This window comes from Pantherophis guttatus, chromosome 7, assembly GCF_059756535.1.
Source record: "Pantherophis guttatus breed Tessera chromosome 7, ASM5975653v1, whole genome shotgun sequence".
Classification (NCBI taxonomy): Eukaryota; Metazoa; Chordata; class Lepidosauria; order Squamata; family Colubridae; genus Pantherophis; species Pantherophis guttatus.
This window is the reverse complement of record NC_142069.1, coordinates 42,171,635-42,195,934: the sequence shown is the minus strand read 5'-3', so window position 1 is coordinate 42,195,934 and position 24,300 is coordinate 42,171,635. Positions and strand designations below refer to the sequence as shown.

The following is a 24,300-nucleotide window of genomic DNA, read 5'->3' as shown; positions in this document are numbered from 1 at the left end:
CTGTAATTGGGTTCAGGAACTAGTGAAGTGGTCATAAAGGAAAAGAATCACATGAGCATACTGACTTACAATGACAGTTCTGGTTGTGGTTGTTGAGCAAATCCTGCACAGTTAAGCATGATGAGACATAAATGTGATTTGTGACTTCCTGACAACATTCCCATTGACTTTGCTTGTCAGAAGTCAGCAATGAAGGCTGCAAATGGCAATTACATGTGGGACATTGTGAACATTGTAAATACGAGTTGGTTGCCAACGCTCAAATCTCAAACACATGATGCAGGGATGCTGCTAATGTCAAATGATGGCTAAACAAGTGGTTGCTACGTGGTTGCTATATGGTATATAATAACATTCACATTAAAAAAATCATTGCATCAAATTCTGAATAGATATGTACCAGAATTATGTTTTTACATGAGGCAAGAACTATTAACCATGGTTCTTGAAAACTGTTATTTCAAATAAAACCTATTATACAATTAAGCGACTTTTTATACTCACTCTATAAAAAGTATAGCTACTATTTTATATATTATATAAATTTTTAAAAATGAACTAGAAATGAACTTGTATGGGTTGCATTTCCACCTCAATTAAAGTTTAATTTAATTGTTTGCTTAATCCACTATAATATGAACTCCAGTGTATGAATGTATCCATTTGAGTAATTTTTGGTAGACTTCTAAGTCTGATTCTATGGTTTGCTTCAGCTGCTGGTTAACAAGCGTGTGGATGAATAAACATCTCAAGAACAAATATCTTTCCGGGAAAAACTAGATACAGCTGCTACTTGGTCTCAACTTGTTTTGCTAACCTACTTATTATTGCTTATTGCTATGTCATGATAATAGTGTTGTTTTTCATCCAGTTTGCCTCTACTTTCTTCTTACTAATTCTTATATGCTTGCCACATCACATCTTCATTGTACTTCCAGAGAAGAATTCTGTCAATGGTTATAAGAAGCATTTTTGGTTTCTGCAGTTATTGTTTTATATGTTTATTTTTTGCAATATGTCAGTATCATCCATTACTGAAAACTCTGAGTAGCTAACAATAAAAAAAACATTGTTAAAAGTCCTCAGAAACATTCACTCACCCACCCTAAAGAGTAATTAAAAACCCAACAACATTGAATGGGACAAAGAAAAACAGACCATGTAAGGTTTCTATCAATGCAACCTAATTTCTTAACATGTTTTTCTCTTGGACTAGATGGAAAAGCAAGGTATTAACTGGTCTTCTAAAACCCAAGAGCAAAAAGAGTGAAAGAGCTCCAAAAGCTTTGGAGTAGCGGTTGAAAATAGCCACTTATAGGTCCTGTCACATGGCATTCTCAAAGAGATTGGACCTGGATAAAATTAGCTTTGAGAAGAGGAAAACCAGATATGGAGCCATGTAAGGCTTCAAAGAAAACCATCAATGCCTTTAATTGCAATCTAGAAGCCAACTGGCAACCAATAAGTATAAGTATAAGTATAATTTTATTTCTATACCGCCCTTCTCCCGAAGGACTCAGGGCGGTGTACAGCCTATTTAAAAACACAAGACAAACATCAATTAAAAATTTAAAATTATTAAATAAATTCGGCTCAATTTAAAACCCCAAAAAATTTAAAATACCCCAATTTAAAATATTACATTGATAGCCCAGCCTGGCGGAACAGCAGGGTCTTCAATGCCCAGCGAAATACCCGGAGGTCGGAGATCTTATGTATTTCCGGGGCCAGTTCATTCCACAGGGCTGGGGCTCCACAGAGAAGGCCATCCCCCTGGGTGTCACCAGCTGACATAACTTGGCCGATGGCACCCTGAGGAGACCCTCTCTGTGGGAGCGAACTGGCCAGTGGGAGGCTATTGGTAGCAGAAGTCGGTCTCGAAGGTACCAATGCAGTCAGCGGTGGGCTGCTGCCAGTTATAACAACCGGTTCGCCCAGCACCGAAAATGTGAGCGAGCACAGCCTTCCGCGCATGTGCGCAGCTTCAAAAACACGGCAATATAGTATGGAATAGAGCTGGGGCAAGTGGGCGGTCGCCTGCAGGTCGCAAGTACCGGTTCGCCTGAACCGGTCTGAACTGGCAGCAGCCCACCTCTGAATGCAGTGCCCAAAGCAATGGGTTCACCTGAATGTAACAAGAAACTATCATTACTGCCTGGTCTACTACACTTTCTACTAGCTGTTGCTTCATAATGCTTTTCCAGGGTAGCCCAATATACAGCATGTTACAGTACTCCAGAGAGCAAGTCCTGACTGCATCAGCAAGGCTACCTGCTCTTGTGTAGTCTTCAGTAATAGCACCACTTTATTATTTATAGGGCCTGATCTAAGAAAGTTCGGGCCCTATTCTTAACTGATTCTATGACTGAACCAAGTAGGCAGCCAGTTTGCTGTAGAGTTTAAGACATCAGGCTAGTAACTGGGAGACCATGGCTTCTAGATCTGCCATAGGTACAAAGCCAACTGGGTAACCTTGGGCCAGTCACTCTTTCTCAGTCTTATGAAGGAAGCAATGGCCAACTACTTCTGAAATCTTATCAAGAAAACTACAGGGACTTGCCCGGGCAATTGCCAGTAATCAATGCTGATTCAAAGGCACAAACAAATGAAGATTGAACCTAAAGTATTCTCTCAAAGCACTACCTACCATTCATGGTGCCAGTTTAAATCAATCACTTGGAAACAGCTCTATAATTTATTTCATAGCAACTACCAAAGCCACCACTAACTCTCTAAAGGTCCAAGCAATCCTGTTAACAGCTGCACTTAAACAACAATAGTAAGACAAGAATGCAACACTCATTGTGAGACAAAAATACAGGTAACAAATGCTAAAGCTTGCCCTCTGTGATCTCTTACATCAGAAATAGGCAATCCTCTTGCTCTTGAACCATTAACAACATCAGACTATTTTCAAAAGCTCTTTAAATGTATGTTTCTATACCATTTAGCACAGACTATGTACTTTTCATAATTACAAGAGTTATATAAAAAGATAAACCATATTCTAGTTTGAGATTAGGGTGGAGAGTACAATTTAGGCTAGTTTAATTTCAAATTCAAATAAAACCCACAATTTTAAGTACAATACCATTCTAATGCAGAATTTTGATCCTAGAAGATAGAGGCCACTATGGTGGGATATATATGTCAGGTGATCAATGAACAGACCTAAAGTAGGGCTACTGACCTAGTATCATCCAGATATTAGTAGCTTTCCTACCGAGCAGCTGAGTACTGAGTACCTATTGAGATTACATCAGTGGTGAAATCTGAACCAATTTGTTACTGGTTCGCTGGCCACCCATGCGCACGTGCATGCACAACAAATGTGCGCTGGGTGCGCATACGCAGTGCGCACCAAACATGTGCTGCCCACTTCGGGCAAACTGGTAGTTAGCTACCAGTTCATTTGAACTGATAGTTTAAAAAGCTGCCGGTCCGGTCGAACTGGTAGTTTAAAAAAGCTATGATCCGACAATCAGCTGTGCTGTGCGGTTTAGCTTTGCTAGAAAGCAAGATTTCCTGCTTTCTAGCAAAGCTAAATCGCGCGGCACAGCTGATCGTCAGATCGTAGCTTTTTTAAACTACCGATTCACCCGAACCGGTAGCTAACTACCAGTTTGCCCGAACTGGTAGCTTTTTTTTTCTACCGGTCCACCCGAACTGGTAGTTTTTATCACTACCGGTTTACCCGAACTGGAGCAAACTGGTTGTATTTCACCCCTGGATTACATACATGAGATACTGAATAGTGCTATATGAACATGAAACAATATTATTTCCTATATACAATATATTCCCTTTTTGCTGTTTTTTTTAAATAAATAATTGGGGAGGAGGGGCAGAAAACCTTGCACAAATTCATTAAAAATAACATAACTTACAGCCAGTTTCCCGGCTTTTACCCCATATATTCCATCCTGTAGAATTTTCTTCATTAGGTATCTAACAGAATTTCATTGACAAGACAATTTTCTCTAGCTTTCTTCACACTATTCTTAATTTATTTTTCCTTCAAACCAACTATCTATAAATGGAAGACAGTTTTTACTTTTACAGTAAAGTGCAGGATTAAATTAATAAGATCTTTTCACACTTAGGGAAAAATTGAAAATGCTATCAAACATGACACAAACACTTTTAATATTTACAGGAACACTTATTTTATTATTTTGTTATGTCTTTTTAAGTCTACTGAATAGAGCACAGGAAAGACTCTAATCTGCACATGCCAAGAAATCTGCTTCTGTTTTTAAATAAATTGAAATTGAATGACAAAGGCTATAAAGCAGGAGTGAAATGCTTCCGGTTCGGTCCGGTTTGCCTGAACTGGTAGTAAAAAAGGCTATTGGTTTGCCAAACTGGTAGTAAAAAATGAAAAAAAAAAGTTATGACGATCAGCTGAATGATGCGCAATCATCAGAACTTTTTTAAAACCTTTTTTAGCATTTTTTTACTACCCCATGCCTCCTTTTGGTGTGCACTGTGCGTGTGTGTGCACCTCACATTTGGTGCATGGTGCCCACTGTGCATGCGCGCATGCACTGCACGTTTGGCACGCAGCATGCATGCACAACCAGCGAACTGGTAGTAAACCAGTTCAGATTTTACCACTGATATAAAGAGTCACTTGGTTGAGTTGGGCAGCAATAGAAATAAATCAATGAGGAAGGATGTGACCATTTTACAATACTGTACCATACATCATCACATTTTCAAGTCATTCTTCCTGTGCAAATGCAGCACAAAAATTATCTCTATTTATTGAAATATCTCTGCTTCCAAGTATTATTATACCACCATTTTAATTACACCTTGTCAACTTGGTGTTCTCTGACACAGAGGGGGCAAGTGGTGGAGTGATTGAAACTGACAAAACTTTATACTCCTTGAAGTATAAATGTTTGAAACTAGCAGACTTTATACTCCTTGAAGCTGACATGGAATAGTGTTGATTTACGCAATAAAATACTGGAGTAAAACTGGTACATCTGATGACAAATTAAAAAGTGTTTCTGACATAGTCTGGGGCTAATATCAGGACAACACTATGGAACCAAGAAAAAGACTAGCATCGCCAAGGCATGACTGTGATAAAATGCACATACGAACAAGGTCATCACACATAGGGCCAGTCCTACTGCAGTAGTAAAATGAAATATTCATCTCAGGCAGTTGTTTCTGCGAGATGGCTGCAAGTTGGTGAAGAAGAAAGTTGTGTAACATGCCTTGCCTGCAGCTTTCTCATGTGGTCATACTGCTGCTGTTCCATTTTCAGTAATAAATGCAGATTCAGCTATCAGTCCAGTCAGATTATACGTGGTATGGCACTTGAGCCATCATCTTGTTGATTGCAAAATATAGATCAGACTGCTCACATACACTGTAGTTTGTAAAGCATGACAGAATAGCTCTAACTCCTTCTGGTATTTCCCTCTAATTGCACTAATAAGGCACCCTTCTGTGGTCAATCAAACTTTATACTTTTGGCTTTACCTTTCTGTCCCTTGTAAATGCTATTAATTTATTGGATGGATTTATGCACCATCACTCTACTTCAAACAGTAACTAAGTGGTTAACAAAACTAAAAATGGGAAAGAAGGATCTTTCTGGAATGTACTATGGGCGATTCAATGAAATCCAAGTTATGCTGAAATGTCTTAGCAAACAAACAAACAAAAAAAACAAGGGGGGTGTAGTTTGGTTTTAAAGTGAACCTAATAATTCTGGAGATGAGGAAAAATCCAAGTTTCAGCTTAATCTCATCCATCAGGCCATCTTCTTACTAAAATGAATAAGAGTATTCAATTGGAGTGTGCAAAACATAGCTGCTTCACAACATACTTTAGTACGAATGAGGCATCTCTCTTTGAATCATTAAGGCAGCCTCCTCTTTTGCAAACAGGATTAAATATTTATGGCACTGTACTTCTAATTGTTAAGAAATATGTATGTGTGAGTGTGTGTGTATCTGCGTGCACACACATAAGATTAAATGAAGAGGAAATAATGTTTATAAATTAAGATTATAGCGAATGAATATACATACCTGGGGCAGTGCAGAATTCAGTTGTCGTTGCAGAGAATCTCTATCATAAATTACATCTTGAAGTCGTTGCTGTGCCAGAGATAAACTTTCTTGGGTCTCCCGAAGAGTATCTAGAAGACGATCTCTTTCATCCAGCATATTCACCATTAGCTGTTCAAAATGAGAATCAGAGTCCGAGCCACTGCTCTGGGACCCCCTTTGACTCATTGGGGTGTCCTCGTTTATCGTAGGCATCACTTCGCACATCATTTCTTAAAATAAAGAGAGGGAGGAAAGAAGAAAACTTTCAGTAAAAGGTAGCCAAAAGTTTTTGTTTATGACAGAGAGGGGGGGAGAGAGAGAAGGAGGGAGGGAGGAAGGAAGGAAGGAAGGGAAGGAGGGAGAGGGAGATTGGTCCCATATTATTCAGTTGCCTCATATTGTTTTGTTTTTGACTATTAGGCCAAAAGCTGCCCAGCAGCTATTTAAAAAATGTATTATAATGCCATGATATCTCTATGCATCTCTCTCTCTCGGGGCAATTCAATGCTTAAGTCTCAACTAGCACAGAATACAGTGTATTTTGAAAACATGGCAGATTTTGTTTGTTTACTTAAGATTGGCTCTCCACTTATTACTTTGTATATATTTTGTGCTATCATGAACAACTCTGCTTAGGACCTCTATACAAAAGAATCCATTGTCAACGTTCACTAAAGAAAATCAAGATTCCCTTCAGGGCAGTTTGGCTAGGATAGAGGATAACCCTTCAACTAGGAGAGATTTCCCAAGAAAGCTAATTTATTTATTCAATTTGATTATTTGTCAAATTTATTTGTCACCTATCTCATGGGACTATTCTAGGTGGCTTCCAATATAAAAAAGCAAAATGAAAGGAATGTAAACAGAATTAAAATAATAGAACCATAAAATAAACAATGTAAGGAACACTATGAGAATACACCAATAGGATAACCAAAAATATGTTAACTGCCTACTTAGATTCTTCTTAATAAGCATTTATGTTTAATATCATAGATATTCTATATTAGTTATGCAGATTAAATGAAAATAAACAATCACTATATTTAATCTTAGCTATCATTATTAAAATAGTTAAAACATATTTAAATATGAGTGGGACTCACAAAAGCTAAAACAATTATATAACCAAAAAGAAGCAAAATATCTGTCCCTCTCTGTAAACAGCCACGTCAAGAACAACTGGAGTTCTTCAAACCATAATTTTTGGTTTGAAATATTGTACATTCTTTGCTGGCTGGATTCCCAAACTGTGGATCATGATCCTTTATGAGTTGTAAAGAATTGGAGGAGGTAAACGCCCAAAGCAGAATTACTGTCAGAATCTATTCCTAATCTGCCTAGATAAGCTGGCAGCTGGCTCTTCCAAACAGAAGAATTCTGATAGGACTTCAGTTTTATGCACAGAGAATCTGTTAAGAACTGAACGTAACAAGGTGAAAGCCCAACAGTTGCCAAGCTGGAGAGAACCATAATATAGACATGCCTAATTACCAAAGGCCACCAAACCTTCAGGTAACTTAGAAATAGGGCAATGCCCACTATTTAAACTCTATGCATTTAAACTTTATTTTATACTGGAAGCCGTACGGCTCTGAATGGGGAGGAACAAGCTCAGACTTAACCCTTCCAAGACCGAGTGGCTGTGGTTTCCGGCATCCCATCATAGTCAGTTGACCCCATCACTAACTATTGGGGGTGAGATCTTGACCCCCTCAGAGAGGGCTTGCAACTTGGTGTCCTCCTGGACTCGCAGCTGTCCTTAGAAGACCATCTGATGGCTGTGGCCAGGGGGGCTTTTTATCAGGTTCGCCTGATTTACCAGTTGCGTCCCTTTCTGAATCGGGACTCCTTACGCACAGTCACTCACGCCCTCGTCACTTCCCGTCTGGACTATTGTAACGCTCTCTACATGGGGCTCCCCTTGAAGAGCACCCGGAGGCTCCAACTGATCCAGAATGCGGCCGCGCGGGTAATTATGGGAGCGACCCGACGCTCCCATTTAACACTGCTCCTGCGCAAGCTGCACTGGCTCCCGGTGGTCTTCCGGGTGCGATTCAAGGTGTTGGTTGCCACCTTTAAAGCGCTCCATGGCATGGGCCCTGGGTATCTATGAGACCGCCTTCTGCCATCGATAGCCTCCCATCGACCGGTACGCTCCCACAGAGAGGGGCTCCTCCGGGTGCTGTCAGCTAGACAATGCCGGCTGACGACCCCCAGGGGGACAGCATTCTCTGTGGGGGCCCCTACTCTCTGGAATGAGCTGCCCCCAGAGATTTGTAGGATTACCGACCTGCGTACCTTTCGCCGTGCTCTAAAAATATTACTATTCCAACAAGCAGGGCTGGCCTAAATAATAATAATATTTTTACTATTTTAATGGGTTGTTTTATTAGAATTTTCGGCCAATTGATTTAATTGTTTTAACTTGTTTTTAATTTTTCTATTGTCATGGTTTTATTTCTGGCTGTACACCGCCCTGAGTCCTTCAGGAGAAGGGCGGTATAGAAATTTAATAAAAATAAATAAATAAAATAAATACAGAAATGCATAAAATCGCCCACTTTTTTGCATTTCAGAGAACAAACCGTAAATCTGTATAAGGCTACAGTTTCCCTGTATTCTAGTATCTAATGAAGTTGTGGCCGAGGATTCTCTATATCTAAATTAGGGTTTAAATGTCTGGAGAAGTGAGATTTACTGCCAAGCCCTGCTGTGAAGCTTTGCAAAATTGATATCAAAACTTATTCGAAGAATAGAACAAGTTCTGAAACAGGGTTTGACTCATAAATTGCTTGGCTTTCAGATTCTTACAAATGTTTATGGTACCCAAAGTGAGTGGGATTCTAAAACCCTTTCCAGATACCTTGGATGAATGCTTTAAAAAGGGATATAAGGTCCTTAAAAGATGCACCAAGTAAATGTAAATTACGGTATATATCTGAACTTTAGTACAAAGAATTGGATGGGCCAATTTTGGAGAATAAATGTGTCCAGCTGTTAAGAAACATAAAATATACTTCTAGGTTTTAAAGATGAAATTAACCCATCAGAAGATATTCTTTAATGCTTATTATAGCACCTCAAAACATAATTAGATTTGCTGGCATATTAAAAAAATGTGAAATTCATATGATTTGGCCTTATTCAATTATAGTTTTGGTTTCGTTTCAAATTATTATATACATCAATAATAATGTATATAATACTAATACTAATACTAATAATAATGTTAAGTTTCTCAATGTGATGCTGAACTATATTTTTAAAACATGAAATTTACCTTCTAATGAAGAGCTTTAGTCTACGAATCCTGGGGCACAATAAAGAGGATAATTTTATAAAATTGGAAAGAAACTTACTCTCTTAATTTTAAGGAACAGATCCAGGATATCAGTTTATTATCAGTTTTTGAAAAATCTCTTGTTCTAAAAATTAAAAGGTGACAAATATGTTGTTAGATGTAGTTTTAAAGATTGACTTAACTGCTTTTAGTTGTAGAAGTTTTTCCCTCTTAATTATTATTTTCTTTTATCACATTTAGTTTAATTCACTATATTATGCCTGCCTACTCTTTTACTCACTGTCTGATAATGTCTTTTCTTTTGATAATGTAGCTTTTAAAATTTATTTCACTATTTAAAGATAAGGACCACCATGAAAATTTTGTTTAAAATCTACAAACTTCAAAATTCTAAGAATGTGCTGATTTTTTTTTTTTTAGTAAAGTCATTTTTACTGTAATACTATATTATCCAGCTTTAACCTTGGTATGCTTATTTTGCCTGAGGACAGAAACAGATTTAGCTTTAGAGTAAGATGACCAGATTTTAACATTGGTAAAAAGGGACACCATTGACAAGGGGGGGGGGGGCGCTAGTCAAAAATAACTTTTTCAGCCCTCTGAGTAGTCCATGTGCACAAAAGGACTACCCCGAGGGCTGAAAAAAGTGATTTCTGACAGGTCCTCACACTTTTGATCGGTCTTCGCACTTATGACTGGTCATCATTTATGCCCATTGTAGCATTCTTAACAACTGTGTCACAACTGCTTCTCTTCACCATGGTGACAAGATAGGGCAAAAACATAAAATGTGAGGACAGTCGTAAGTTCGAAAACTGGTCAAAAGTGCGAGGACCAGTCAAAAATAACTTTTTCAGCCCTCTGAGTAGTCCATATGCACAAAAGGATACAGCAATAGAGAGGGATGAAGGAAGGGAAGGGAAATTAGAGTAGGAGTGAGGGTAAGAGAGGGAGGAAGAGAGGAGAAGGAGAAAGGAAGAGGAAGTAGGGAGGAGAAGAAGAGGGGGGAAGAGAAAGTAAGAAGGAAAGAAAAGAGAGAGGTGGTAGGCTTGAGGAGAAAGATTGCTGTACAATAAAAAAGATGAAAGGGAAGAAAACCAACCCCAAACAAATATAAAGATATTAAGATAAAGAATGAATTGTTAAACTTTAAAGAATAAAAAAGAACAAATATGAATAAATAGCAATAATTAGAAACACACATACAAACATACAATGTATTTTCTTTGAATAGAGTATTTGGCCGGTTCACAAATTTAAACAGTGTTTAGTCATTTCAATTAAATTTACAATTTCTATATTTCCTTTTTGCCATATTTATTCCTCATCTATTTTTTAAAAAAACCAATATTACCCTTCATCCTCATTTCTAATCTTAATCAAATTCAATTTTTCTCTTCTATTCTATATTATACCCCTTCCCATTGTCATCTATTTTTATATCCATCCTCACATTGGTTAAGCATGTAATTATATAATACAGTTGCTTAATACAAATTCAACATTTTAATATAAATCAATTAGTTATATAACTATCTTTTTTTGTATATTAATCAATATGAACATGAATATTCCAATTATTTCCATGCAATCCAATTTCTTACAAATTAATTATATTTACCAATAATAATAAACCAAATAATTTCCCCCATATATTCCTCCAAACCACAACTTAACCATTTCTGCTTTCAACACAATATACAATTAATAGTATCTCAATTATTACAATTCCCTAGTTAAATAGAGCTTTTTTCCTTTTGTGTTTTAAAATCTTGAACCTCCTCTTTTGCCCTAAATTTCCCATTGTTTGCAGTTTTGCACCTACCTTTTTTGGTGAGGAGAAAGAAAAAGAAAAAGAAATCTCTCTGCCTCATTTTGTCACGTTGCAGCAAAGACCCTACTTTACTTTCACTTTCGCTTTTTCAGCATAGCTAGGGGGAAAAAACATTTGCTCCAGCAATTTACCTCTTTGCAGCTAGCTAGCAACAGAGCCCTCTGCAAAACAGCTGAAAGCAAATCAGCGGAGAGTCGGGAGGCTGATCAAATCAACTTATGGTAATTAACCTATGCTGAAACTGAAAGGGGCTGTTTTTTCTATTTTTGCAGGCACCAGTCTACTCATTTGTTTTCTTTTAACACTGATCAGCTGTAGGGTGGCCCTTTGAAGCCCGTCCGCAAGAATTTAAACAGTTTTTTTCCCTCTAGCCATCAGCTGGGACTCAGCAATAGATTGGGAGTGGGCGGGGTAAGTGAATGGGGACCAGCGATCCAACAGAGGCAGAGGGTGAGGGTGAGTGAAAACTGTATATTCCCTTCCCGTTCTCCCGCCGTTCCCTAGCTTTCCAAAAATCGGGACTTTTTTAAAACGCCGCGGGACACGGGACAAATTGTTAAAAATCGGGACTGTCCCGCCAAAAGCGGGACGTCTGGTCACCTTACTTTAGAGCTGGTATTTCCAAAAATAGAGAACTAACAACCATTTCCTTAATTTTTCATACCAACAAGCTCTGCACCAAATAAAGCTTATGAAGCAATATAGAAGCAGCTTAGACATTTTTCTCTTTTTTTGCTTCCCATATCATGATCATGATCACTGGTGCAATCATTTCGAAAACTCAAAAACAGGTACAGGTACAGGTTGTCTCAACTTACAACAGTTCATTTAGGGACCGTTTGAGGTTACAACGGCACTGAAAAAAGTGACTTATGACCGTTTTTCACATGACCATTGCAGCATTATGATCAAATGTGATCATGTGATCAAAGTTCAGACACGTGGCAATTAACTTATATTTATCACAATTGCAGTGTCCCGGGGTCATGTGATCACCTTTTGCGATCTTTTGACAAGCAAAAGTCAATGGGAAAGCCATATTCACTTAACAACTATCTTACTAATGTAACAAATGTAGTATTTCATTTAACAACTGTGGCAAGAAAGGTTATAAAATGGTGCAAAATTCACTTAACTGTCCCACTTAGCAACAAAAATTTTGGGCTCAATTGTGGTAGTAAGTCAAAGACTATGATATATGTGTGTATGTGTGTATAATTTGGTATATCATTTTATAAACTTGACTTAATAAAATTATTGTCTTAATTGATTTTTTAATTTGATTTTTTTTATTGATGGCTACTTTTACCTTTACAAATGGAAAAGCTGATGGTTAATTTTATTTATTTATTGTTACTACACACAATCACTCACACACTCCCTCCAAAGCATTTTCCCAGGGCATTTTATTCATTATTTTAATATGGTCAGAAATATGGTATTTCTCATAACAGTCAAGAAGATCAAAGGCATTTTTAAAACCCATTGGCACCCTGGATTTTTTTTTTAATTGCAATATATTATAATGATTAATATTTTTATATAGCAATAGCAATAGGACTTAGACTTATATACTGCTTCATAGTGCTTTACAGCCCTCTCTAAGCGGTTTACAGAGTCAGCATATTGCCCCCAACAATCTGGGTCCTCATTTTACCGACCTCGGAAAGATGGAAGGCTGAGTCAACCTTGAGCCTGGTGAGATTCGATCTGCCAAACTGCTGGCAGCCGGTGATCAGCAGAAGTAGCCTGCAGTACTGCACTCTAACCACTGCGGCTCATGGTCAATGAGAAATGGATTTTTATAAGGTATTCACATTTTAACAAAGCCTATCTCAATATAGTAAATAAAGATTTTATAAAATATAGTTTGATAGGCTTCAAGACAAAGACACCATTTTGGGGTACCTTCATTTTAATCTGTTTTTCAATGAGCGGATCAACTTTTAGAACTATGGACAAAGAAAATAATATTTATTTATCTGACATGTACTTCTTTTCTTCTATGCATTAAGGCAGGGGCATCAAACACAATTTCATTGAGGGCCACATCAGGGTTGTGTTTGACCTTGGGGGGCCAGGGAGAACATGGCCAGCTCGACAACACTGTCAGGGGCTCCTGTGATGGCCTGAGCGCTCTGCCACCAAAAATGGAGCTCAGAGGGCCCCGTGCAGCCTCCCAAGTGCCATTTTTGCTGGCAGAGGGTTGCAGGAGGCCGAGCTCCATTTTCTCTGGCAGAGGCACCGTGGGCCCGTCCTCCACTGTTTCCAGGGCAGCCCCACAGGTCAGATCCAAGCACCCCGCGAGTCAAATCCGGCCCACAGGCCTTGAGTTTGACACTCCTGCATTAAGGTCTCCATGACCACAAAAGTTATTTGTCAACACTTTCTGTGAAAATCATGAAAACCTGTACTCTCTCTCAAACATCTCCCAGATATTTCCTATGTATGCCTAAAATGTTACATGTATGTCTTAAAGTCAAGCTGGAGTAACCTAATGCAGACATATAGAAACACAAAAGTCACAAAACATCCTATTCGAATGACCCTCTGAACGCTGAAAATGTACATGTCCTGCCCTCACTCGGGGTGAATGCAGCAAGCAGTAGTTTTTTGCGTGCAATAAATTTTACAGCCACTACTGCAAAAACATTATTCATGAATTAGAGATCACTCAGATATAGAGACCTGACTGTAATATGATTCCTCCCCAGTAATAACCTCTTATTAAAATGTGATCATTGGATACAAAATTTCCTTTTTATGTGATTAGCACACTCACATTTTTTATGAGATAACTGATTAGTACACTCTCATTAAAAAGGGTGTGGATGAAGGATGTGGCTTTTAAAAACAGCTTTGTCCAGAGCTAATGGAGGACAGGGCTCTGTATTTCCTGATATAAAATCAGTTTAATCCTATCGCTTGTTTTTTTTAATACAAAAATATTTAATACAAAAACAACCACCTCCAAGTAGTTTGACAAAGTATTTTATGTTCAAAAATAAAATTACAAAATAAATCATGAAATTAAGTCTGGCAAAAGGAAAAAAATAGTTTGAACATTTGCAAGACTACACCGATGAACTATCTATAAGAATTCAGGGTTTTTCATATTAATTTGAGTGTCTAATCCTACTTTACAGAAATCTTCATTGAAGGAAGAGCTCATGTAAATAATGTTTCATTCACAATATTCAACCTTCACAAAAGAGATATCAATAGATTGAGGGTAATTTGGAGATTTGAATGAAGACAGATTGAGTTTTTTGTTTTCATGGGAAAACAAATTGTGAGAGAAAAAGAGAAAACCATCAAATGATTCTTCTTCACAGCCATTATTAGCCATTTTGGTCTAGTGGTTAAGGCACCAGGGTAGAAGCCAGGAAACTGTGAGTTCTAGTCCTGCCTTAGATATGAAAGCTGGCTAGGTGGTTTTGAGTCTGTCACTCTCTCTCAGTCCACCCCACCACACAAGGCCTTGTTGGTGGTATTAGATATATCTGCCACCCTGAGTTACTAAAAAGTACTAATAAACCTGGGATATAAATAAATATAAATTTCTTCCATGCTTGAATTATCAGAAAAGTATGGTTATATAAATTGTCTGGGTCCATGTCTGATGCTTAATGTGTCTTAACAGCAATGTAAGCTAATAATGCTCTCCTGAGAAAGTTAATGCAAAGAGTTTTAAGACAGTGATTGGGGCATTTCCAAGCTACTTTTTCCATTCCACTCAGCAACACCTGACTCACCTCCCCCCCCAAAAAACCCCAAAATCCCCACCAATAACTTTCCATAACATGGAGAGGACCCCACCCAAGTGCCTGAATTAGGGTTTAACCATCATTCAAGTTGTCTGAAAGAACCCAAGTCTTTCTATTTTATGTTAGGTCACTGTCAGTCTATTTTATTTTAGGACAGAATTCTACTGTCAGTACTAAAAATATATCCCAGCTACCAATCAATATGATAGAATCGGTTGGAATGGGAGTGAGCTCATAAAGACATTGACACAATTTCCTGACCATTATGTGCCCCTCCCAAATCTCATTGACATGTCAGGTGGCTAGTTTTTCTTTTCCTCTGATAAGGGAATATTGATTTTTTGGAAGACTGGTATTTCCATGTCAAGATTTTTTTTAAAAAAATCCTGGCTTACAGTTCATAGGAGGACTGTGGGATGAACCAGGATATGATTTCCATCCTAACTGATAGGTCAGTTTTATTCATTTTAGTTTGATATGGAAGTAGCTGACTTTCCTAAAACTAGCATTTCTATGAGCAACAGTAAATAAACCAATAAACCCAACTGACAGCTCATTAAGGCAAAGGAAGAGTGCCAGGGCCAGTGGTGTGCTGTGAGCTCCATACTGATTGACAGATCAGTTTTATTTATTTATATTTTGACACAGGAATTATTGATATTATAGAAAACCAGCATTACAGTGTAGTGTGTCCAGGAGAGGTAGTCCTCAACTTATGATCACAACTGGGACCAGAATTTCAGTCACAAATTAGGGTAGTCTGACTGGATCTGATTTTATGACCATTTTGACAATGGTCATAAAGCAAGTCACCATGTTTCTTAAGCAAACCACATGATTGTTGTGCAAATCTTGTGGCAACCAGCAAAAAGCCACATACCATAATCACATGAGTGCAGGATGCTGCATTTGGTTGTAAAAATGAGCTGGTTATCAAGTGTCTGATTTAAATCACATAACCACAGGAGTGGTGTGATGGTTTGTGACGGTTGTAAGTGCAAATATAGATCATAAGGCTGTCATAAATGGACCATTGTTAAATGAACGGTTGTTAAGTTGTGAACACACAAACAAATATATATTACACCTTGAGTGGCACTGGAGGAGGTTTTGGGATAGAATAAAAATGAATTCATAGAGACATCAATAGCAGTCTCTCTTGCTTGGTCCTAAATTCCTCGCATCTGTCAGATATTGTTTTGTTTTTTTATAAGGGGGTGGGGGTTTGCAAAGGAGAAGTAGCAACATAGAGTCCCCCAAAAAGGGAATGCCTATTTTTCTGCAACCCAGGTAAAAAGTCCTGCACTTTTGCATTTTTTTTTCTGACTGTTTCTTGAATAAAATGCCCAACATAATGAAGCTCTGCTACCCATGTGGTCTAATCACATACTCCAGTAGGCAATGAAAGGATAACACGTCTCTCAGCCCAGCAATCCTGGATTTTCTTTAAAGTAGAAGTGCCAAGGATTGAGCGTAATACTTTCTTTCCACAAACATATGTTCTGTTCATCAAGGATAGTTACCAAATATTTGTTGTATCAAAATACAGCTTGATAAGATTATAAAAGTCTAACTTTATAAACAAACTCTACTTCACTGTGAAAATTATTTTTAGTCCAGAGCTTAAGCAGTAACATTAATTTGTTGTAGCAAACTTTTAAGTGACTTGTTTTGGAATAGCAAAGATCTAAATAAACACAGAACAACTTGTGTTGTCCATGGTTACTCTTAGAAACCAAATGAACAGTATGCGTTTTATGTCTTTTTACAGCATTATTTATTTATTTAATTGCTGTAACTGCCTATCTCAACTCTGGGAAGGTTATCGTTCTAAAAATATGAAAGCAATTAAAACATTTAAAACAATTTTAAAAATCCAAAATAAATATATAAAGCAGCCGAGATAATTAACCAATTAACAGTAAAGTCAAGAAATTGGGCTCTTGATACTTTTAGAGTCCCAGACTTGGGGATTCTAGCCTAGGCTTTAAAGCCTTATGAAATGTTGTCCATTCTAATCTTCAAAGAGAGAATGTCCACAGAGCAGGGGCTATCGGTAGATCAAATTGGATTGATAGAGACTTTTAGAAAAGGGCAGTTCCTTAGGTAATCTGGTCCTAAGCCATGTAGGGCTTTAAAGATGAAAACCAGCACCTTGAATTGCACCCAGAAACAAATCAGCTGAAGTTTCCAAATTTATTTATTTAGAAAATTTATATTGCCTCCTATTCACACATGGCGACTCAAGGTGGTTTACAGGACTATCATCTATAAAAAATAAAATAGAAGAAAATAATAAAATAATAGCCTCCCACCCCCCCAGCCCGGCCACAACATATCACACAAGCCATTTAATGGGCTCCACCCCTTTCTGGGTTCCTCAGGCCCACTGGCAGAACCAGATCTTCAGTGTGTTCTGGAAGAGTGTTGGAGTGGCGGCCATTCTAATCTCTGGGGAATGATGTTCCAGAAAGAGGGAGCCATCATGGAGAAGACCCTTCTTCTGAGTCCCACCAGGTGGGATGGGAGTCGCAACATTCCTTGCCTCTCAGCTCTAGTGGGTCAGGTAGATGTGAGAGGCAAGAGATGGTCCTTCAGATAATCTGTCCCTCAAATGCTCTTCAGGGGCAGCCCCATGTAGACTACATTGTAGTAATCTAAGTGAAGGGTTACAAGAGCACAGCTGATGGTGAGCAAGGTCTCCTAGTCCAGGAATTGGTTCAACTGGCACATCACCCAAAGGAGTGTAAAGGCACTCCTAGTCACAGCTACCACTTGTTCATCAAGCAGGAGTAGTAGTGGCAGAACCTGGGGATAGAGCTAAAACAGGGATCAGACTAGAATCCCTATGTAGCTACAGCAAAGTCCAACCTCCCTTGAATTCTGTTGGTCTTTATCTAACCCCAAGCAGGTATAAACCATTAGCTGAGAAAATTCCCAGACCCAATCTCTCCTGTGCAGCTTTGTTAAGCCAAGAGGGGCATGGATCTAAAACAGACAAGTGGCCGAACAAGCAACTTGGAGGGCCCTATCCATTCCCTCTGGTTCCATGGGCTCAAACTGCTCCCAGATTGTGTAGCCACCTCCACCTCCACCTTCATCAATTCTATTTTAAGGTTGGTGTCTTATATAGAACAAATGTGAGCGACACTGTTTGCCAGATATACAGCATATTCCCTGCGGCAACCTTATAGGTGAACTTCAGTATTACTCTCTCTAAGGAGTCATCCGAAACAGGGCTGTGAGTTGCTATCAGCAAATGCATTAAGGGTGGAAAAATGATTACATTTTGCAGCCCTCGCCACCATCAGGTAGGCTCTAATAGCAGCTCTAGCTCATGTCATCTTTACTCCTTCTTTCACCACGGTGTTCCATGCATCTCTTAGCCTATTTCTATTCTATTCCTCTTGCTTGTGCAATATTGTCCTTTTGGTAAGCTGCCAAGAGTCACATTAGATTGCAGTGGGATGCAAATTTAACAAATAAATACTGTATTTTTCGGACTATAAAATGTATAAGACCCACCAAGATTTCAAAGAAGTAAGCAAGAAAAAAAAAAGTTTTTGCCCTCCCCAGTCCCCTGGAGCACTCTGCAAGCCTCCCAAAGCCTCTACACACCCCGCTTTTCGCAAAAAAGGGTTGCACAGGGTGGAGCTTCAGGAGGTCAAAAATGGCTGTATTCGGTGTATAAGATGCACCAACATTTTCACCCTCTTTTAGGGGGGGGAGTGCGTCTTATACTGTGTTTTGCCAAAAATAAGACTGTCTTATATTTTTTTGAACCCTGAAATAAGCGCTTAACCTTATTGCCATGCGCTCAAAAGCCCGATTGGGCTTATTATCAGGGGATGTCTTATTTTGGGGGAAACAGTACTCCGAAAAGTACGGTAATTATTCCAAAACTGTTTGATCCTGCTGATTTTTTTTTTTTTTAATTTCTAAATGCACATCACCCTGAATTGGACATTTTACTAAATCTAAATCAACTTGTATTCAGTTTGAGCCTGGAAATGAAGAGAGAAAAACCTTAGCTAACTTCTACAAGTAGTCCTTGACTTATGACCACAATTGAGCCCAACATGTTAAGTGAGACATTTGTTAATTGAGTTTTGCCCCATTTTAAAACCTTCCTTGACACAGTTGTTAAGCGAATCACCATAGTTGATAACTTTAGTTACATGGTTGGTAAGTGAATCCAGCATCTCCATTTACTTTGCTTGTCAAAAGATTGCAAAAGGGGATCACGTGACCTTGGGACACAGCAACGATCATGAATCAGTTGTCAAGCGTCTGAATTTTGATCAATTTTGAATGGGGATGCTACAAAGATTGTAAGTGTGAAAAACAGTCGTAAGTTACTTTTTCAGTGCCATTGTAACTTTGAATGGTCACTAAATGAGGGATTGTAAATCAAGGACTTCCTGTATAGTACTCCTTATGTTTTGACTCCACCCATCAGATTCTCTTGAACTCTTGATACTAAGCACTTCAAGTCAAAACTTCCAAATCTGAATATTAATTCAATTCATGCAAATTAATACCAATTTTCTCCACAGGTCTCTTTCATTGATTCTCCATTTGCTCATCAGAATTCTTTTTTATTGTACGGAGGAGCTACACACACAGTATTTGTAGATGTGTACATAGTTACTGCTAATAGTGGATTTTCCTTTCATTTTTCAATCCTCAAATCTATAAAGTGTTTACCTCTATATTCCTAGGAAAGAAAACTTAATTACACACCTTGGCAACATCATTGTCATCACCACCCCTTTTATGGCCTGATCTGTACCAGCTGTGACATCAGCTGTTAGACCCATCCCATCCCACCTTCCTGTACTTCATTCCAGCCACTCCTATTTAAAACCACTAAGCAGCTCCTTGGGTGATGCCCCTGAAGCTACCAGCCCATCTTTTACAAAGGCACCCCTCCTGAGTTGGCGGCTGCACCTCACTTCACCCAGGAAAAATGATACCACCGTAAGGAGAATCTGTGCCATTGTCTGACTCGCACTCACTGCATGCGTATTCCTCCTCCTAGTTAACTCCTTCCCTTCCAGGAGCTTTCAGTTGAGCTGTGAGATCACCTTTAAAAAAAGGGGGGGGAGTATGGTGCCTTGGGGGAAGCAATTTCACTCTCTTCTCCATCCCAAATAAGGAGCAGCAGCTCTTGGTATAAAGAGCCGAGTCTTCCTCCTGGCATTTGCTTCCTTCAGCATCCAGAAACCCAACCCATCACCCAAAGAAGGGAAAAAACCCTAACTAACTTGGTTTATTAGATATTACACGCAGGGTAAACCCGTTCTCAACCCCCACCCACCCACCCAAAGAACCTGTGCAAGATCTTCCTCCCGCAAAATAACCCTCGCCCAAGCGGCGACGTTTGCATTCGCCCCACCGGCTTTCCCCCGCGGAGGGCTGTGCCGCCGGCAGGGCAGGTTGCAATACCTAATGCTCGTTCTTCTTCCCGGGTCTTCAGGGAATCGGGGCCAACGGCCGCTTCGGTCTCTCCCCCTTTGCCTCTGATGGGCGCTCATTCACCCGCAGCCGGGCGCCGTTCAACTCGCCTCCCTCGCAAGGCTACTGCAGACGCCGCCACTCCTGCTCCGAGAAGACGCCGGAAGCCCACCCAGCCCCCTTCGGCCGGCAGCAGGAGCAGTTTGGCGGCACCTCAGCATTTTCTCCTGTCACTTGGTTGGCAGCAGCAAAGGGGAAACGTCCATGAGAAAAAAATGGCATATTACAATTTTTGCTTTGGGAAGCAGAGCTCGGTTGAGACCATTGTTAGGAGGACCAGAGGGGGGGAAAGCGGCTCTTAAAGCTCCAGCAGCCCTTTTTCTTGCCTGGGATGGAAAGTCGCCGGATTAAGAAGGGAGGGGCGCCTAAACCACGGGGAAAGAATAGGAAGGTTGCTTTTCTTGGAATACAACTTTACGGAAGGGCTCGTTCTTTCGCACGTCTTGCTAAAGGGAATCCAAGCTGATTTTTTTTTAAAAAAATAATTTGAATTGTTTAATAATTTAACGATGAATATGAACCGGTTTTAAAAATGGAATAAAGGTGTGATTGATGATTGTTTAAAAAGAAGATAAAGCTATTCTACACGCTCACGCACCATAACTTTATGCAGGCGTGCTGAGAAATAAGCCTCATTTGGCCCTTATTTTCACATTACTCCTTCTGTTCAGCAGCTGCACTGCTACCGTGCACACACCTGCTCAGAAGCAGATCCTAACTGAATTCAGCGAGATTTTCTTTTTTCCTCTAGTTTCTGTTAAACATAGGATGGCCTTGACTCCCAAGGTAGCCGGAGAAACCGATTTACCAATAAAAGTGCAGAGAATGGTGGCTCGGCAACGCAATCCTGCGCGTGTTGAGAGAGAAACCCACGCGCCGGTTCACGGGAGTTATTCAAAGCGCGAGGACTGCCTTGCGGGCGGACTGCGTCATTCCAAAGAGTACCGGTTGAGCATCCTCATTGGCCTGAGGCGCCTTCGTCGAGGACGGACCGGTCCCCTTGGGAAATCATTCCCTTCCCCAAAAGGAATCGCGATCTTTTTTTCCTCCAGGTTGCCGGCGAAGGGCAGCAAAGTCGGACCGGAGCGCCTCGTGCTAAAGAGAGAAGCGACACCCCTCAAGAGTTGCCTTTTCTCATTTTACCCCGAAGCTGATTTCTCCTCCTTCCCGCGCATTCTCCAATTCTGATCTTTGTGTGTCTTTAACCCTAAGTGAATAAACCTTCCCCGAGAGGGGTTTAGAACAGTAGGCGATCGCGTCGGTCTTTTCTGAGATTTGCTAAAGGGAGGATCCTCCGCTCCCGGGTGAAATCCTTCTCTACCTAACCTCTGAGTGGGAACTTGCTGGGAAGGCGGCAGGTGCGCCGCGCCGCGCCCACGCAACGAACAAGGGCGTCCTGAGAAGGGAAAATGAACCTCGAACAGCAGGGAGGCAGGTGTCTTGCTCTCCCCTTCTCGGACCTGGATTTCCCCCAAAAGCAGCCGCAGTGGTTTCCCCCAGCTCCGAAATAAATTCTGAAGTAATCGCCTCGGTTTCTCTCCTGCCTTACGCACGTGAACTGTTCCCCAGATGCTGTTGATGCTGCCGTTTTGTACAGCTCTTCCCAGCCTTAATTCTCTGCCGTCCACCTTCTCTGTCCCAAAGGACAAGAGCGCGCACACTGTTACTGTGTGGCTGTTACTAGAGAACAGACGCCTAGCTCAAAAAAGGGCGGCAGCAACTGATCATAATACACTTTCCCTTGTTCTTCCGATGGCGGGAATAGAAGATGCGGAGAAGACGCCCTTATTTTGGATTGCTGGCTGGCGGCTTGATCCATGAAGTAGATTTGGTTCAGTTTCTTGTTGGAAACTCTTTGCTGCTCGCCGCCAAGTTATTTGGCATCCTCCAGATACATTCGACTCCAACTCTTATTACCTGAGGGTGTCCCATAAATTTGGTCACTAGTAGTGATGGGGAGACAATATTTTGGACATTGGATTGGTCATTGGTGTAGTTATTTGAAAAGAGGAGGGGCTCAAAATATTCTTTTGAAGGTATAGGATGGACATTTGATACACAATAAAAGCCACTACATATTGCATTGTAAGATCTGATATACCTAGCCTGTTAAGTTATAGTTTTTGCTGAATCATAATTGTTGAATATGCTCAATTGGCTAGGTTCATATTCATATTATTATGAATTATCAATCATAGTTTATAGATCACCATGTTTCGATTTGGAGAACTCCAAACATTGCAGTTTAGCACAGCCCTATCTGCCAAATGTGTCAAACGTCTGTGGGCCACCAAGGTTTTCTTTAGCTATATTGAGATTACCAGCTGAGGAAGGTACCCTCAATCTACCCAATTCCCAAAAATATAATTGAGCTTATATTTTATAAGCCATTGATATGTAGATGGATAAATAAAACTGTCCTTTATGGGTTATGTAAGAAAGCTATTTTTTATGTTTGTAGAAAAACATTAGAAAAGATGTTTTTTTCCAAGAATGCTGGCAGTAAGAAAACGTGGGGTCATGTTGGGATACAGATTGGGTTAGATAACAAAACCCATGCCTATTTAATTCTTTGGAAAAAAATCTGCTCTGAAAATAGATGATAAATGTTGTACTGGAAAGTAGTCTAAACCAATTATTATGTAATGAATGTTTGACTGAATTGAATTTGTATTTTCCAGTTCACAACAATAGCCATATCTTTAACTAAAGCATGGTTTAAAACATCAATATGAGCCAGATGCATTGGCCACTTGATAATCCTTATCAAGGCCACACTAACTAAAGAAGTACAAATGTTGAAGACCAAGGCAACTGGAAAACACAAAGCTAAGAAACGCTAAGTATCTGGTGTTTCAACCAAATTTAGTGCACATTGGTCCAGAAGAAAATCCCAAAAGACTGAAGATTGATAATTCAACTGTTGTTCGGTTTCTAAGTCGTTTCTGACTCTTTGTGAGCCCATGTATCGTAGTACTATCTCTGTCTGCCTCCTGGAATTTCCCCAAATTCATCTTCATGAATTTGAATTGGATAAATGATATTAAATAAAAGTATGTTAGGTTTCCATATTGGATGCTTGTTTTGGAGTTGCATCTCATCACTTTACCATGTTATTTGCACAAGGACATCAAGGGCATGTTGTGCTTGCTATTCTATTTCTGTGGGTATTCACAAAACTTATACCCTTGGAAGCAATTGAAAATGTAATCTTTTTATTGTTTTTAAAAAATATGGTTTAGATCTGGGAAATTGTCCCATATGTCTTCTCTTTGAACCATCTCCTGAGTTATTTTTAAGTTATTGCCAGAGAGAATTTTAAAATAGTTGATCTGCATTTAATAAGGTAAATAATAAATAATTTAATAAGTAGATACATGCAAACATATGTAGATGCATAGGGGTGTGTGTAAACATCCTTGTGAGAATGTAGATGTATAGGTGTGCATGTAAGCATTCCTTTCCTTTTTACTCGTAAAAATGCTTCATTCTCAAGTGATTTAATATACAAAAGGCCCTGTATTCATTGAAGAATGGAAAGATAGTTGTAACTCCCATGGTGAAAATCAATTGAGTGAATTGCATGAAGTAAACCATATTCCACAATGCAGGGAAGTACAGACATTCTCCTTTAAAATGAAATGCTTTAGAAAAGTGCTGTGCTTACAAAGACAGAAGCAGTCAGTATCGAGTAATGATATTGTTCCCTTAAAGAAATTGGGGTCAGCCACAAATTATTCCTAGTGACTTTATGGTTGATATGACAGGATGGCTCTATTCTCTTGTTCACAGAATAAGTAGGCT

General features: G+C 39.4%; 1 protein-coding gene across 8 annotated transcripts in view; it reads right to left on the bottom strand.

Moving 5' to 3' along the window:
- PPFIA2 (PPFI scaffold protein A2) overlaps positions 1 to 20,823 on the bottom strand; it is a 218,903-nt gene extending 198,080 nt beyond the window's left edge. For 5 of the 8 annotated variants that reach the window (XR_015728940.1, XR_015728938.1, XR_015728939.1 and 2 more), the window contains exons 1-2: positions 20,428 to 20,789; positions 6,054 to 6,304 (exon numbers count right to left, since the gene is read on the bottom strand). Coding sequence is in view for 4 of the 8 variants with exons in the window: in XM_034402808.3 (XP_034258699.1) it covers positions 6,054 to 6,302 (249 nt within the window). In the remaining 4 variants the exon portion in view is untranslated. Of the gene's footprint in view, positions 1 to 6,053; positions 6,305 to 20,427 lie in introns of all 8 variants that reach the window. The other 3 variants (XM_060694641.2, XM_060694643.2, XM_034402810.3) reach the window with 2 other exon arrangements.
- Positions 20,824 to 24,300: the final 3,477 nt, after the last annotated feature.